This window comes from Mirounga leonina, unplaced genomic scaffold (assembly GCF_011800145.1).
Source record: "Mirounga leonina isolate KUSES-001 unplaced genomic scaffold, KU_Mleo_1.0 Mir_91, whole genome shotgun sequence".
Lineage (NCBI taxonomy): Eukaryota > Metazoa > Chordata > Mammalia > Carnivora > Phocidae > Mirounga > Mirounga leonina.
The window spans coordinates 10,284,803-10,303,377 of NW_023270839.1; the positions used below are offsets into that span (position 1 = coordinate 10,284,803).

General features: G+C 35.6%; 2 protein-coding genes across 2 annotated transcripts; both read left to right on the top strand.

Moving 5' to 3' along the window:
• The first annotated feature begins 941 nt into the window (after positions 1-941).
• LOC118003313 (olfactory receptor 4N5-like) lies at positions 942-1,868 on the top strand. The gene has a single exon (XM_034994209.1). The coding sequence runs from the start codon at positions 942-944 to the stop codon at positions 1,866-1,868; it is 927 nt and encodes a 308-aa protein (XP_034850100.1).
• An 8,966-nt stretch (positions 1,869-10,834) lies between these two features.
• Positions 10,835-11,776, top strand: LOC118003533 (olfactory receptor 4K13-like). Its single transcript, XM_034994591.1, has one exon. It carries the CDS (start codon positions 10,835-10,837, stop codon positions 11,774-11,776), a length of 942 nt encoding a protein of 313 aa, XP_034850482.1.
• Positions 11,777-18,575: the final 6,799 nt, after the last annotated feature.

Sequence of the window (18,575 nt, forward strand, 5' to 3'; positions counted from 1 at the left end):
TGTCACATTACAGTATTGTGTTGCAATTAGCAATTTTTCATTTTTTAAATCATTCATGCCAATAAACACATACAGATATCACAATATTTGAGTATTTACAAAATGTCTCTACAATTATAGTAATATACAAATTAGAAAATAACCACAATATAATTCTAAATAGAATTCTTATTTCTGAGATCTGAGGGTAAAGTAGGTTATGGATACATGGTGAGCAAATAAAACTGGATTAATATTCATTAGGATTTAAGAACAAGGTATGTAGCAGACTCAGAATTGGGATCCAACCAAGAGTGTACCTAAGGGAATACTTCTATGTTAGGAGAATGTAGGATTCTTGTTTGAGACCCTAAACCAGTTTGGAACAAAGGTGCACAAGGGCACCAAAGCAGAACAATGTGATAGGAACAAGTAAGGCACACATTTAGGAAACAAGACATAGAGATATCAACCAAGAACTAGGGATTCTACAGGACCAAAGGAAAGAAGCACTAGCAAAAGCACTCTGCTCTGTGGGAATAAAGAGAAGCGATGAAAACCCAGCAACAAATCTGAACATTAGAGACAGTGCACCACAGCTAACTGAGAAAACAACACACCTGACAAATTAAATAATGGTTAAGTTTTGTTTTAATCAGGAAATTTCGACTATTCTTCAAGCAAAGTAGCCCAGACTCCTAGAGGAGCACAATTATATAGAAGCACATGGTTAAATGGGAATGAGAGTGTGGTTATGAGAACAATGTCTTAGGGAGGGATCAAGAAATGGAGGGTAGAAGGGTCAACTCAAAACATAAGACACTTATGGGACATGCATTTTTTTTCAGCTAGGCAAGTTTTGGATGTGGTAAATAAATGTTTTTATCTGGAGAAGAGCTATGGAGATGATAAAAAGGTGGTTATAACAGATAATACTTTGTTATTCTGCAGACAGAGGAGAGATGGAGAGGGAGAACAGAACAGTGGTGACAGAATTCATCCTCCTTGGTCTAACCCAGTCTCAACACGCTCAACTCCTGGTCTTTGTGCTAGTCTTAGTTTTCTATCTCATCATCCTCCCTGGAAATTTCCTCATCATCCTCACCATCAGATCAGACCCTGGCCTCACAGCCCCCCTCTACTTCTTTCTGGGCAACTTGGCCTTCCTAGATGCATCCTATTCCTTCATTGTGGCTCCCAGGATGCTGGTGGACTTCCTCTCTGAGAAGAAAATAATCTCCTACAGAGGCTGCATCACTCAGCTCTTTTTCTTGCACTTCCTGGGGGCAGGGGAGATGTTTCTTCTTGTTGTGATGGCCTTTGACCGCTACATCGCCATCTGTCGTCCTTTGCACTATTCCACTGTCATGAACCCTAGAGTCTGCTACGCCTTGCTGTTGGCTCTGTGGCTTGGGGGCTTTACTCATTCCATTGTACAAGCAGCCCTTATTCTCCGCTTGCCCTTCTGTGGCCCAAACCAGCTAGATAACTTCTTCTGTGATGTCCCGCAGGTCATCAAGCTGGCCTGCACAGACACTTTTGTGGTGGACCTCCTGATGGTCTCCAACAGTGGCCTGCTCACGCTGCTGTGCTTCCTGGGACTTCTGGCCTCCTATGCGGTCATCCTCTGCCATGTGAAGGGACATTCCTCTGAAGGGAAGAATAAGGCTCTTTCCACATGTACCACACACATTATCATTGTGTTTCTGATGTTTGGACCTGCTATCTTCATCTATACTCGCCCATTCAGAGCTTTCCCAGCTGACAAAGTGGTTTCTCTCTTTCACACAGTCATCTTTCCTTTGATGAACCCTGTGATTTATACCCTTCGCAACCAGGAAGTGAAAGCTTCCATGAAGAAGTTACTGAATCGTCACATGGTTTGCTGAATGAAATAGAAGAATGAGACAAGCAACAAAGGAGAAAATACAGTTGGAATTAATTAAACCACTTATTCATTAATGCACTGAATCATTCAGTCATTTTAGCAAATACTACATTTATTAAGTATTTGCAATTTTTAGGCACTATTCTAGCTATGTGAATAAGGCAGGTAAGATTCCAGGTCTCTTGGGGTCATATACAGGTAGATAAACACAGATTAAACTATTAAATTGAAAACAACCCATAATATCCAAAAGAGATAGTGCTCTGAAGCAAATAAAAAATAGTGTTATGATAGAGTTTGACTGGGAGATGGTAGTTACTTTGCTTTTGGTTGTTAAGCAAGGTTTTTTAGAGTGGTGGTTAGCTGATATCCAGACAACCTGAAAGAAACCCCCATGGAATTACATGGGGACAGAAAATTCTAGAAAGAGAGGATGACCAGTACAAGGGTACAAAGATCTTATGAATTGGTACATTTTAAGACCACAAAAAGGAATGTAGTAGCTTGCCAAAATGTTAATATATGTAAGTAAGTATGTACAAAATACTGACTGTACAAAAAATAGTATGATGTATTGTTGGGGTTGTGTGTGTGTATATATATATATGTGTGTATACATATATATATGTATATGAATATATATGTAAATGCATGACAATAGTCTTGTAAAATGAATGACATGTAATAGGATTATTATTAATATGGTTGGATTAAAATTTGATTTCATTTTTTTTAAGATTTTATTTATTTATTTGATAGAGAGCACAAGTAGGCAGAGCAATAGACAGAGGGAGAGGGAAAAGCAGACTCCCCGCCGAGCAGGGAGCCCGATGTGGGGCTTGATCCCAGGACTCTGGGATCATGACCTGAGCCGAAGGCAGACACTTAATCGACTGAGCCACCCAGGCACCCTAAAATTTGCTTTCTTGTCAGATGTTTTATATTTATATTTTTTCACATTTCCTGCTTCATTTTGGTTAATTGGAAAAGGCAAGGAAACAGATTCTTTCATAGAGTCTCCAGAAAGAAATGCAACTCTGCCAACACTCTGAGTGTAGCCCAGTGAGACTTGGATCAGACTTCTGACTTAAAGAATTGTAAGATAATAAATTTTTGCTGGGGCGCCTGGGTAGCTCAGTCATTAAGCGTCTGCCTTCAGCTCAGGTCATGATCCCAGGGTCCTGGGATCGAGCCCCGCATCGAGCTCCCTGCTTCGCGGGAATCCTGCTTCTCCCTCTCCCACCCCCCCGCTTGTGTTCCCTCTCTCTCGTTGTGTCTCTCTCTGTCAAATAAATAAATAAAATCTTAAAAAAATTTTTTTTTGCTACTTTAAGTCACTAAGTTTGTGGTAATTTGTTACAGTTAAAGAGTAAATTGATAAAACACAGTCTGGTTAAATAGGAACATATTAAAGTAGTTTTTCTTTCACTATCCTTTTACTTTTCATCTATATAGGTCTTTATTATTAATGGTGGTTTCTTGGATGCAACATATATCTATCTAATACAATAATCTCTGCCTTTAAATAGGTTATTAGTTCCTTTATATATATCATTATAGACACGTTTCAGTTAAAATTGACAATGTTTTTATTTTATATTTGTTTCATTTGTTTTTTGTTCAGTTTTGTCTTTTTTATGTATTTTATTGGATACTTGAGTGTTACTTATATTTTCTTTCTACTTATTATTTAGTTAAATTTTTTCATATTAATAATCTTGACCTCTTAGCTATCTTTTTCTTGAGGTTTTTAGTGTTTATTTTAGGGTTACAAATACATACTGAACATTTTACTGTATCACAGTCTAACATCAATATTATATCTTTCCAGGTATCATATAAGAAAGTTACAACAGTATACTTCCATTCACTTTCTCTTGGCCCTGGTGTTTATGTTGTTTTATATTAATGTCTACTATTATCTATTGAGGTAATATATTTAACAATATATTGTTATTACTTTTGCTGTGTATGGTCATTTACCTTTTAAAGAGATGTATATAATAAAAATTATTTTTATTCTCCTCATGCTTCATTTTGTATAGTGCTATTGCTATGTCTTCATGTTCACTAATCTTTTCTTCTTCAATGTCATCTCTGGAAGTAATACCATCCAATGGATTTTTTTCACCTCAGAAATAGGATAGTTCAACTCCACATTACAATTTGAATTAAAAAAAAATCTTCCATGATCCTACTTAAACATTGTGTAGTAGAAGTACTACCTCTTCAGGTGATCAAGGTAAATTACACTTTACAAGATGGTAACACCTTTCTTTGCCTTTATGTCTCTGGGAAAGAAAATTGAAAAGTGATTGAGCTTGAGGTTAATAGAAATCTTACTGCATCACTGGTGAAAACATATTTCAGAATTTCTGGAACTAGAGAGCCTGAAGCTGTGGAAAAAGAAAGCATAAATTCTACATGTGTTTTACAGGGAATGAAGAATGGGTAATATCCTATAAAAACCTGCAGATTGTTCTTACTGGGAACAAATTACATATAATGTCATTCAATAAGAGTGTACACTACATCCTAGAGGATGCCATCCCAAGATAGCAGGATATAATTTTAAAATTGTGATGCTCTATAGTCAGTCTTAGTATGAAAGAACACAAACATGAAGAACAGCTCCATCTCGACAGTCAGTTGAAGTTCTATGGTAACATGATCCATTCCTATGTGGGCATAGCAGAACAGCAGGAGCTGATTTCCAATTCATGTATAGTTCTCTGCTGCACATGGCATAGCCATGCTACATAATCTTATGAAACTACATTATGATTCTCCTATTAGGATATGGAAAACCTTATAAATGGTCTATTTCCCAGCATAGGTAACTTTAATACTGTAAAATTTGCCTGGACATATGGCCCTAGTGGTAAGTAAGGCTCCTTTCACTCTGTACTGTATCTGCTAACATGCCTTTCCTGAACTAAGTTCACAAAAACTAGAACCCTCATGTCAATCAATAAATAAGTAATATATACACGTTGGAATATACTGCCTCTAGAACTTGGCGAGGACTACCAGACATTATGCTTTTTTCTTAGTGGTATAATGACTGAGGTACAAGATGCAATACTTTAACTTTTAAGCTGATGTCTCAGCACACTTGCCCTATATAAACTCCCCTTAAAATTCACAAATGTGGCAGGACCCTGCCATCTTCAATGAATGAGGTTTTCGTCCTCACACTTTATCCTTCACAGTGACTTAAATCTGGGAGGAGAAAATGTTGTTTTCCTTATGCCCTATCTTAGGAATATTGAAAATTTCACTTAACATCCCTATAAGTAACTGTATATATCACATGTCCTTAACTAAAATTGTTGGTCTGCTAGTAATCAACCATGATTACGGTGTTATAGTTAAATTAGATAGAGGTTTATTTTCTAGTGTAAAATAAATCATAGCATCTTAGTCCAATGTTTGTACAGTAGTACCACAGTATCACCAGAGACTCCAAAACCTCCTGTGTGTGTGGTCTTTTTAAAATAATTTGTCACAAAATGTCTGTAAAAATTCCACACACCACACTTCTATTCCAGAAAGACTGAATAATAAAAGGATGTGTGCCATTATAGGTCCATTTTCCTTCCAATCCATTCTTTTTATTTCTATAAATTTGCTTTGTATTATAGGCAGCCCTTATCCATGAAGACTGAATTTCCAGGACCCTAAGTCACTTGACCTCCAGATGGTTACAAATGAGTGTCACTGTTAGATTAACATAGGGTGGGAGGAAAGGACAACAAAGAACACACACACATGCACACACACACACTCTCACACTGCCTTAGCCCAAACATCTGCAGTACTTCTGTGGCTCACTCTGGAACTCAGCAACACTTCCATGGCTCTAGCTGTCCTAGTGAAATGGGCCAGAACACTTCTGACTTCTGTATATAAGCTGTTTTAACCAGAATAATGGTATCCCAAAGAATTCCACACCCTAATCATGGAACTTGTGAATATGTTACCTTACATGGCAAAAAGAACTTTGGAGATATAATTGTTTATAAATGTTGAGATGGGGACATTTTCCTGGATAATCTGGGTGGACTCAATCTAATGAATGAGTATTTAAAAGCATTGAACCTTTCATGGATCCAGAGAAAGAAAAAAGAATCCAGGAAGGATGAGACTTGAGGAGGCTTCATTGCACTCTTTCTGGCTTTGAAGAGGAAGAAGACATGACCAAGGAATATAGGCAATGCATAGAAAGTGAGAATAATCCCTAACTAAAAATCAGCAAGGAAATGAAGATGATATTCTACAACCACCTGGAACTAAAGTTGGCCCATAGCCAGCATGAGTCTGGGAGCAGTTTCTCCCTCAAAGCTTCCAGTAAGGAATACTGTCCTGCCAACAACTTGATTGTATTTCAGTGAGACCAATGTTGGATTTTGGACATACACAGCTATGAGATAATAAATTTGGTTGGATGAGGCCTCCATGTTTATGGAAGTTTTTCAAGGGAGAAGAAGAAAATGAATACATGACCACACCCTTGGACTATGGTACAACTGCATCTTCTTTTACCCCTCCAGCTTAGATTTGGTGGTAACTTCCAGCTGATGCTCATCTTTCCTTTCCCTGAAAATTTCCTGTTAGCAACTCAGATATTTTGTCACTTGAGTAATTGCTTAACATCCTTCTGTTTGTACAATACAATATTTAACTGATAGCATTAAACTACAAGCATTTATAGTACTTAATATTAATATAAAAACTCACACTTTTCCAATTAGACCTGAAAAAATATGGAGTTGGGGAGAGGGAAAGACATAACCCTCCCAGGAGTCAGCCCCTATAAAGAATTTTCACCAAGTAGCTGCCTGATAATACTGTTTACTTTCATGGTATTGGCCACTTTTACTTGCAAGGAAGGCTGCACAATGTCATTTAATGAATTCAGGTGTCTGTTACTAATGAAGAATGGGAGAAGGCTACTCAGCAATCTCTGGTACATGGTCTGGACTCATTGCTAAGCTGGTGAGGAAAATGAAAAACTGTGATTGGCTCAGGGTAGCAAGATGCAGCTTTTTGCATTGGGTTGGAGACTCCATGGAAGTGCACAGACACCTGATTCCAAGAAAATGAGCTTTCTTTTTCAAGAAAGAAGGAAAGGTCATGGTTGGGAAACTAACAAGTTCTGCCATAGCCAGTTATCATCACTGTTATGCAACATTGTTCTAAAATTCTAGTTAATGCAATAAGGCACAAGAAATGTATTAGAAAAAAATGTTATTAATGTTTGTAGATTATTTTATAAGTAACCTAAAACAAAGAAGACAATGAACTGGGAAAAAATTACAAATGATACCATTTACCACTTAAATATGTCAAAAATGGAAACAAGAGCATTAAAATCAATTATGATAAAGAAAAAGATCACATTAGGTAAAGCATCAAGGTAGAAAATAGGCAAAATTACTTATAACAAAAAATGAGTTACAAAAAAATGTGTTGATAATGAAGATGAGAAAATTTTATGGTGTCATAAGTAGGCAGACAAATATTTAGAGGGAAAGTTTTGGATGAAAGACTCAATTTTGTAATTCTGCTCATTTTTTCTACATTTCTTATAAGTTTAATACTGTGATACTGAAATGTCAGTGGAACTTGCTTTAACTTTAGAAAATAAATCTAATTTAGAATAAAAGCATATGAAACTAACCAAGAAAACTGTGAATGAATAAAGCAGTGAGAGCAGACTTGCCCTTCCATACATTAAATATACTGTAAACATAATGAGTAGTAAAATACGTAATACCTCCTCAAAAATTATCAGGGAAGAAAAAGAGTAAATGAGCACACCCGAAGAAGAGCCTGATCTATCAGCAAACTTAAAAGGTTACAAAGAACACATAACAAATTCTTAGTGGAATGAATTATTATTTAATTGCAAAGATGAAAAATTATCTCACATTATCAATAAATTCTAGACAGATTAGAGTTTAAATGTGAAAATTTCAGCCCTAACACAATTTAGAATTAAAATAATCTAGAATATTTATATTTTCCTAAATATCATATTTATCAATGCTTACTGTAGAAATCAAACTACAACAAAAGAATGAACATCATACAAAATTCTCATAATTCAACTCTAGTCCTCTTTCCACTGACCACCTGAGTACTGAAAATTATCTTTAAAGTATCATCAATTTTATGGATGAAAAATGGTGTCTCATTTCTGTAAAGTCAAAAGTGTATTTTAACATCCTAATTACTTTTTTTACTACTAGTCTCTCAGGAATTTAAAACACTCAAATGAGTTTCCTCCTTTGGGCCTTCTACCAAGGGATACATTGATATACTGCTGCTGTCTTTTGAAGTTCAGAGCAGAAAATAAAATCACTGGATGATGAAGATTAAGCATCCATTTCATACTGATGTTACTTCTGAAGTCCAAGTGCAAATTGGTAGGTTACATAATCCTGACCTGTTACTCTACCTTACATACCACATTGATCTCATTATTTTCATTAATAACCTTAAATGTGTCCATAAGTGATAAGTACAAATGCCAAAAAGATAACTAAAGGGAGGGCTGAAAGGGGAAAATTAAACTGGAATATACCTTATTTTGTCACAACTGGAAAAAAAATACAAAAATCAGAAACACTATACAAATGATTACTAGAAATTAAGATAATAGTGCAGCAATCCAGGCCAAGTAAATTATTCTTACAGAAAAGAAATCTAGGTATGTTCAAATTGTTTGGCTATCCTTATCAGGTTGAATGATTTTATTCTTTGAATTATATGTAACAGAAAGAGAAAATTCCTTTGTTATTTTTAGCAATGTAATATTTTAAGAGAGATAAATGATAGAAATGCAAGGATAAAGTGCCTGACTCATGACTTTGAAAATCATAGAATATCACCACTCATAAAATATTGATGCTATCATTATATTTGTTAGGAATTGTTAGAAAAACATATGAGAAAATTCAACTTTCCTATGGCAACAGTCTGAAAATGGCCAAGTAGTTAAACACTTTTAAGCTGAAAACAAATATAGAGATAGCATCTTGTCTAGGACTCTCTCTGCCAGACCCATGTGCACCTGCAAATGTACTTATTGCATACTTCAGACAAATATAGAAGGTCCAGGAGCTATATCTTAGGTAAAATCATTGCCTTACAGCAAGGGTATGAAGCACAAAGAAGAAATACACATTCACATCTGTGAATGAGAACTAACAAAGATTTCCATTTTCAGTTCTATTTCCTTGTGAAAGAAGGAAGTTTTTATGCTACTCTGAATGATGGTGTCAAACATAATGGGAGATTATGGGCCATTTACAATAACTGTGTGTCTTAATGATAATAACTATATATAGAAAAGAGAATATGACTAAATGCTTATTATAGTTATCAAAATACACCATATTTTTTTAAAATTTGAACTGTGTAACTAAAAGTTTAAAATGTACCCTGAAACCATGTATATTCTATTTTCTTTTCTGACAATCTGCATTAGGCCTGGGTCTAGGCTCTCATAAAAGCAAGGAAAGGACTGGACATGAACAACAAGCCTGGAATAAGACTGGTATAAGAGCTAAAATCAGACAAATAATGAACAGCTTAAATAGGTGAATTTATATAGATTGAGCACTGACCTATTCCCTTTAAATGTGTGCATTTTTTAATAGTCCATTTTGCTTAGCAGAATCCACCTAAGGCAGTAACATAATATCCATGACTTTTTTCCATCCTTGACAAAGTTAAAGGTTAAAGGAACTTCAAGGAAAATAATTGTTGAGGGTGGATAGGCCCAAGGAAGCTAAGTAACCCAAGATGGTACTCTGTTCAAACAATACATCATATTTAAAAAATTTTTAAGTCATGTTTACAAAAGTAAATGATTCACCTTAGTCTTTACCCCTCACTAATGGAGGAAAGAGGAACAAGACTACAATGGTAAAGTTCACTAGTCTTAATAATAGTGATTTAGGTGTGTCTATATATTCATGTATATGAAAACATACAACTTAAAAACAAATAGATAAAAATGGTTTTTTGATCCAATTTTGCAACAACTGGATAAGAATGCACAGATGGGATACACTTGATGTCTGATCAAATGAACTGAAGGGATAAGCAATATGTAGATGTGCATCTGTGTAGTTTTGAGAATCAATCTGGGTCATTCAATTCTAAAAACCTTAATCTTTCCTCAGTAATAGGCTTTAATCTCAGTTAATAATATAACTGTCTCCATACTCAACCTTCTAACAACAATATGCTCATGGTCTGTAATCAGTTCTATTTAAGAAGTATAATGCAGATTATGTGATTTCAGCAATATTTAATATGGAAAACTTTTTAAAGATTTTATTTATTTGAGAGAGAGAGGATAAGCAGAGGGAGAGGGAGAAAGAATTGGAAGATGTCTCCATGGGCTCAGCATAAGCCTCCAAGGGGCTCAATCCCACCATTCATGAGATCATGACCTGAGCTGAAACCAAGAGCTGGATGCTTAAGTGACTGAGCCACCCAGGTGCCCCTAATATGGCAAACTTTTTACTGCATACTGAGAATGTCACAAAAATGTGTCAGTAAATGCACTTCCTGAAAAAGATAAAAATCTATTTTGCTGATGCCTTCCAAAACTCTTTTCTATCTTTCTAATAAGTGTTCACACACAGTCTGATCTGCAGCTAAACAAGAAGGGAGAGGTTTTCTCAAATGTCCAACTGACCTTGCCCCTACTAACCAACACACACATTTCATTTAGTTGGCTCCATTCCCTCCACACTGTCTACTGCCATGTGGTCCTGTGAAATATCTCCTGCAAAATACCTACAAACAGTCATATTACCAACAGGGTTGTTTGCCTGCATATGACACAGGATGTAAGTAAAGATCAGGTTTACTGATTTGTCAGTCCCTATGACATCCTGTTTCTTCCCTCTTCTAGGCAACCTCTGACAAACTCATACAAAAGGATGAATGGATCTCCTGAACAACAGATCAAGTGTTTCTGAGTTCATCTTGCTGGGACTTTCCAATTCTCAAGAAATTCAAATATTCTTTTTTGCAATCTTCTTTCTTGTCTATGTAGCCATCATAGTAGGAAACCTCCTCATTGTGATCTCTGTGATAGTTGACAACCATCTTCACTCCCCCATGTATTTCTTTCTGGCAAATTTATCATTTTTTGACTTATGTCTTTCTTCTGCTGCAACTCCCAAAGTGATTGCAGACTTCCTTAGAAAACGCAAGACCATATCCTTGTGGGGCTGCATGGCCCAGATGTTTTTTATGCACTTCTTTGGGGGTGGAGAGATGTCTCTTCTGATAGCTATGGCCATGGATAGGTATGTTGCCATATGCAAACCCTTGCACTATAAGATCATCATGAATCGCAGGGCACTCATTGTGTTTCTTCTGCTCTCGTGGGCAACTGGGTTCATACACACCACCAGCCAGATGGTTTTCACTGTAGGTTTACCTTTCTGTGGTCCTAATGCTGTGGACAGCATTTTCTGTGACTTTCCCCTGATCATCAAGCTTGCCTGCACGGACACCTATATCCTAGAACTGTTCATAATTGCCAACAGTGGACTCCTGTCCCTAGTCTGCTTCATTCTCTTGCTCATATCCTATATCGTCATGCTGGTCACCATCTGGCAGCATTCCTCCACTGCATCCTCCAAAGCAGTGTCCACACTATCTGCTCACATCACTGTGGTCACTCTTTTCTTTGGCCCTGCTATCTTCATCTATGCTTTCCCATTCAATAGTTACTCTGTAGATAAGTTTCTTTCTGTGTTTTACTCTATAATCACCCCCCTCCTTAATCCAATTATTTATACTCTGAGGAATCAGGAAATGAAAGCAGCCATTAAGAGACTCAGCAGCCAGTATCTTGGTTCCTGGCTCACTTCCTAAGTAATGTCTACAACAACTGATTTTTTTGTGTTCTCTGCTTTTTGGAGATTTTGAGTCTTACATATTTATCGGAATAATTAAAATGAAAATATTAATACTATCTATTTGCTTCTCTCAAAATTCACGCAATTACTAAGGTCAGTTTTATTAAAAATCTAATGGAAAATGTTCATAGCACAGATCCAATATGTAAATAAGTGTGCATTCATTACTTCCTTGTCTTAGAATTTAGAGAAAAAGGGGAGCCCGGGTGGCTCAGATGGTTTAGCATCTGCCTTTGTCTCAGGTAATGATCCCAGGGTCCTGGGATTGAGCCCCACATCAGGCTCCCTGCTCAGTGGGGAGTCTGCTTCTCCCTCTGCCTCTGCTGCTCCCCTCTGTCTCCCCTCCACTTGTGCTCTCTCTCTCAAATGAATAAATAAAATCTTTAAAAAAAAGAATTCAGAGAAACAATCCTGATGAGTGTTTAAAATACAAAAGCATGTCTTCTTACAAAAATTTTATAAAGTTTTAATGACTCAGTATGTAAAAATAGGTAACTTTAGGAAGATAGCACACTATATGGTATTTAGTATCAATTTTTATTTCTGAAGTTATATTAAGTAACTTAATAGGTGTTCAAATATCTATCCATATTTGTCAACCATATGGGTCTTCACAGAGGGGTTGTGATTTGATTGAGGATAAGAATACTTTCTTACTATATAGCCTCAATACGCTAATTATCTTTAGTAGAATGTAAAAATATGCCTAAAAATAAATATTTCCAACATATCTTTGAGTACTCAAATAGTTTTCTCAGAATCAATATCAACTGAAATATTAAAGATTAAAACCATGAACTGCTTAGTGTAGCTTGCTCTATCAGATCGCATGGACACTCAGTGCTTTTTCAACTGAATTTCATCATTCATGAAACATTAAAAAAATATTACTGAATGGAGCACTGGGTGTTATACGCAAACAATGAATCATGGAACACTACATCAAAAACTAATGATGTAATGTATGGTGATTAACATAATAAAAAAAAGAAAAAATATTACTAGGTACCAATCATTTCTAAATCAATACAGATAACACGGTTATAGATACAGACCTGGTCCCTGTTCCAGAGAGAGTAACTAAGGGGAGAGATCTATGTTAGGCGTGGTGGTCTAGAAGACCACATTAAGGGGAGACATTTATACGAACATATTAAGAAAGCTCTAGAATTAGACATTTAAGCAGGGAAAAGAGCATTCCAGGCAAAAGGCCAGTGTACCTAGACATTGTTAAGTGAGAAAGATTTTGTATAAGTATTAAAGAGAGACCTTGGTGAAGGAGATTGATGAATAAAAGGGAGAAGATCTATGCTGAGATTTTACAGAAAGGAAAAGACCAGAGTTTTCAGGCTAGTGGATTCCTTTTTATTATCAATATAAAGCTATTAATGTGTTTTGATAAAGGGAAAGATGGGATCCCATATATATTACAGTTTGATATATCTCTGTCCTTTTAAGTAGATAATATAATGTAGCAAAAGTAAAAGCAGAGGGAATAGTTAGTGGACTACTTCAGATAGTAAGCCTGAGTTTATTAAATAATACAATAATATTACATAAAATAATATTTAAATATTAAATAAATAATAATACATGCATTTGTGGAAACTGTAAAGACTTCCAAAGGCAAATAGAAAACCTAAAATTATTCGAACATCTTGGGGACCATCTCTTTTGATGTCTTTTTAAAATTTTTTAAATGTCTCAGTTTTAAAAACATTTTAATATTTTTTGGGTTTTTTATTATGAAATTTTTTATTTGAGCATAGTTGAAATACATATTACATTAGGTTCAGGTGTACAACATTGTGATTTGACAAATTTATACATTATGCTATGCTCACCAGAAGTGTAGCACCATCTGTCACCATACAACAGTATTATAATATTACTGACTATATTCCTGATGCTGTGCCTCTTATTCCTGTGACTTGTTCTTTCCCTAACTATATGCCTGTATCTCCCATTCACCTTCACCTATTTTGCCCATCTCCCCACCTGCCTCACCTCTGGCAACCATCAGTTTTTTCTCTGTATTTATATGTCTAATTCTGCTTTTTATTTTTTAAATTCATTTGTTTTGTTTTTTAGATTCCACGTATGAGTGAAATTATATGGTATTTGTCTCTCTCTGACTCATTTCACTTAACATAATACCCTCTAAGTCAATCCATGCTGTTGCAAATGGCAAGACTTCATTCTCTTTTATGGCTGAGTAATATTCCATTGTGTATATATACCATATCTTCCTTATCCATTCATCTAGTGATGGACACTTTGGTTGCTTCCATATCTTGACTGTTGTAAATAATGTTGCAATAAATGTAGTGGTGCATATATCTTCTCAAATTAGTATTTTTGTTTTCTTTGGTTAAATACCCAGCAGGGGAATTACTGGATCATATTGTAATTTTTAAAAATTTTTTAAGGAATCTCCATACTGTTTTCCTCAGTGGCTGTACCAATTGCATTCTCACCAACAGAGCACAACTTTATCTTTAAGTCTTCACCAACACTTGTCTTTTTGATTCTAGCCATTCTGACATGTGTAAGGTTAAGATATGTCATTTTGGTTTTAATTTGCATTTCCCTGGTGATTAGGTCATTTCAGGCATCTTTGCATGAGTCTGTTGACCATCTGTATCGCTTCTTTGGAAAAATGTCTATTCAGGTCATCTGCCTATTTTTAATTCAATTTTTTTTTGGTGTTGAGCTGTATAAATTTTTTACATATTTTGGATATTAACCCCTTCTTGGATATATCACTCCCAAATATTCAGTAGGTTACCTTTTTGTATTGCTGATGGTGTCCTTTGCTGTGCAAAAGCTTTACAATGTACCTTGAATATCAAACTTACATACTTTCCCTCCTTATCCCCTTCTTTATCCTTTTTAAGTATGTTTGTCCTACTTTGATTTGGCCTTAGACCATGTGTTCCTAACAGTTCAACTTTCTAGGGCGCTTGGGTGGTTTAGTCGTTTCGCATCTGCCTTTGGCTCAGGTCATGATCCCAGGGTCCTGGGATGGAGCCCTGCATCAGGCTCCTGCTCCACGGGGAGCCTGCTTCTCCCTCTCCCACTCCCCCTGCTTGTGTTCCTGTTCTCGCTCTCTCTCTCTCTGTCCAATAAGTAAATAAAATCTTTAAAAAAAAAAAAAACAGTTCAACTTTCTTCTGAAAAATTCTATGTGTACATTCCTTACCAACTGGTTTGGGTAATCGAGTCAGAGCACCCAATATTGTTCTAATATTATCCTTCTGATTTCTATATTTAAGAATCTTCTTGCAAACATCTCCTTAAATGCCACATTAAACCATGGCATATATTTCCTCACCATAAATATTTTTTTAAAGATTTTATTTTTTTTTATTTGATGGAGAGAGTGTGCAGGAGAGGGGCCACAGGAGAGGAAAAAGCAGACTCCCCACTGAGTGGGGAGCCCAACGTGGGGCTGGGTCCTAGGACCCTGGGATCATGACCTGAGTTCAAGACAGACACTTAACTGCCTGAGCCACCCAAGCACCTCATCCATAAATATTTTTAAAAGGTTTATTTTTCATGGCAATTCTAATTGCTAATGGCTATATAAGGAACTAAATTTTTAAAAAATTCTGGGGTTCAATTAAAAAGTATGAGAACTCTATTAACAATGTTTGCTATGGGCTTTGGAAATGAATGTGGCACCACATTTGTCATATATCTACTATCCTCACTTTCTTGTAACCTTTTCATGAGGATTTTAATCAGAGCAACATGGAATATTTATATATAAGAATAAATACAAAAAATTTTCTGTAGCATATGAACTCATCTGCAATCACATATTGTTACGGCTGTTAGCCTTTAGAATCTTACTTGCTTAATTGCATTGTTTTATAAAGGTTTTGCTACAGATCTTTCTTAATACTTTTGAGTCATCATGAAGTTCTATATAATTATAAAAGGCTAGCAAAATTCTGTATCTTTAGAATGACTGATTGCAAAAATCCACTAAGTAATCATTTATTGATTACCCTTACTCATTTATTGATTACCATGGTGAAAGAATCCTCTGCTTACTTGCTCAAGCTCTCTCCTCTCTCTCCCTTTACATGGTAAAAGGAGATTTGTCTCTGTTAAGAACCGTTCTATGCCATGAATTTCCTTATATGCCTTGTTCAATGTGGGTACTATTCTAATTTTACTTGAATAAATGCATTCAATTACCAAATTAATCATAAATATTCAGACTGATGTAATCAAATTGATAGAATTATAATTTCCTTAAGTCTATCATCTATAATAGATCCATTTTCTATAAATGTGCTCATCCTGGCCCAAACAAAACACTTGAGTTAGTGCAAAGCACTTACTAGAGAAAGTTCACATGGCTGATAGACTTGGGTGAATTCATAATCCACTTAAATAATAAGAGAGTAAGTCCTTGTTCTGAACTCTAGGGAACACTAGCATGTTTATTTTAATAATTCTCTTTGGGGGTGGATCACCAGTCAGCACCTTATGTATATGATTTCATCTTTCTTTTTTACCTGCAAATAACTGTCATATATATTCATGGGGTAAAAAAGATAAACAATATATATACAGGATCTCACAGTGTCTGCATGTCTTTGAAGAGACCACTCCTCAGCTAGAACTGGTAGGTTTAAATATCAGTATTAATAACAAACTACAACTGTACACTTTAATAAAAGAAATGTCAAGTTATCATAATACATGATTTCACCTATCATAACAGAACTGAATCCATCTATATGCTGGATATATTTTATGAAAGGGCTTATAAATCTTCAAAAAAAGGCTAAATTAATAAATACAAATGTTTGCTTTTAATTTTCCAATTTTCCAAATTAAACTAAAAAATTACTTTTATAATTCTCAAGATTTTCTTCTGTTAGTATTTTGAGACTGAGGACTACATAGTTTCAAAGCTATGTATAACTAGTATGTAGGCTCAATTACTGCATGAAATATATACCAATGATGATATTAAATCTTTATAATGAAGACAACTAGGTAATTATATCATTTATATTTCATAGAGAAAAATGCTTTCATTAACACTGTCTTGTTTACCAAGTCTTCCATAGTAAAATTCTTCTGTGGTTCTTACTGATTTGAGTATCCTTACATCATCAGAAAACGAGATAATGCTAAAGATAGAATTACGTGAATGCACATACATAGGACCTATATGTATTCAATGAAATATACAAATATATTCCATATATGTTACCCTGGGGTCTCATAACAATCTGTGAGGTAGTAGTGTAGGTATCATTTCATTTTTATGGAAAAAAAATCAATGTTCAAAAGTTAAGAGTATATTCCTCTAGTAAATGCTGAAGCCAGGACTAGAATTTAAATCTTCATTCTTGATTCAGTTTTTTTTTTAATTCTGATAGTTAAGCTAAATATTTCATGAACTATTAAGCCAAAAAAATGGAAATTTAGAGTAGATTTTCCACAAATAGCCTTCTGTTTTGGTGCTCCAGGACTAGAACATGGTGTATGCATGTGCTTTTATGACTGTATGTATGAGTCTAGTTCTGTGTGTTTGGTGTACATAACTAATAGTTTTGTTTTTTTTAAGGAAGAAAAGAAAGGGGGGAAAAAAGCTGGGAGCAAAATATCTAAATCATAATGAAAAGTAGATAAAAGTGAGCCAACAGTATCAGGTCAATCTGGAAATATATACAGAGTTCAAGTGTATGAGCCAAGGTAAGAGTCAAGTCAGTCTGCACACAAGTGTGATACTGTGTCAGAGGAAAGCACTAGATACAAAGATGATAAGCATTTAGGAGCCAAGGAAACATAAAAACTATTTTTCAAACGTTTGTTGGTTGTTCAGAGACCATCTATACACACAGTGTAAAGGGACAAGAAAGAAAACTCCAGTCAAGAACCCAGCAACAATAGATTCAGGAGAACAGGCAAAAAGGCTCAGCAGTGGAGGTCATGAGTTTTGTTCAGAAATCAAAGTATTAGATACACAGCACTATTCAGAAGAAGGAGGAAGAGGAGGAGGGCAACAATGACGAGGACAAAGGAGGGTGAGGGGAGGAAGGAAGAAAGAAGAATAAAAGAAATAAGGAAGGAAGAAAGAATAAAAGAAAGAAGGGAAGGAATGAGGAAGGAAAGAAGGGAGGGGGAGAGAAAAAGAGAGAAAGAAGTAAAGAAAGAAACTTGGACACTGAGAAACATTTATGGTCTTGTCCGAAAACTTCCTAGGAAGGTTGTTTTATTATAACTTTGGGGACAATAAGGAATAAGTGAAATCATTGGTACAACTCTTTGGGATAAAAGAGAGGGGAGGGACACCTGAGTGGCTCAGTTGGTTAAGCGTCTGCCTTCGGCTCAGGGTCCTGGGATCAAGTCCTGCATCAGGCTCCTTGCTGAGCAGGGAGCCCACTTTTCCCTCTGCCTGCCACTCCCCTTGCTTGTACTCACTCTTTCTCTCTCTCTCCCCCTCTGACTAATAAAAAGTAAAATCTTAAAAAGAGAGAGAGAGAGCGGTGATAATACAGTATAGCTGATAGAGAAATTACCCTAAAGCAATTTGCTGAAAAGCATATCAACTTCCATGCACCTGAGTATTTTAAATTAGGGAGGGGGAAAGAGGCAAAAGATCAAATCATTTGACTAATGGTCATTTGGCTCTTTTACTCATTGGCCTATTGAACTTATGGTTCATAAACTCATAAACTCATGATAGAAACAACAAATCACTGTGGAGATGCACTCTATGCCTGCAA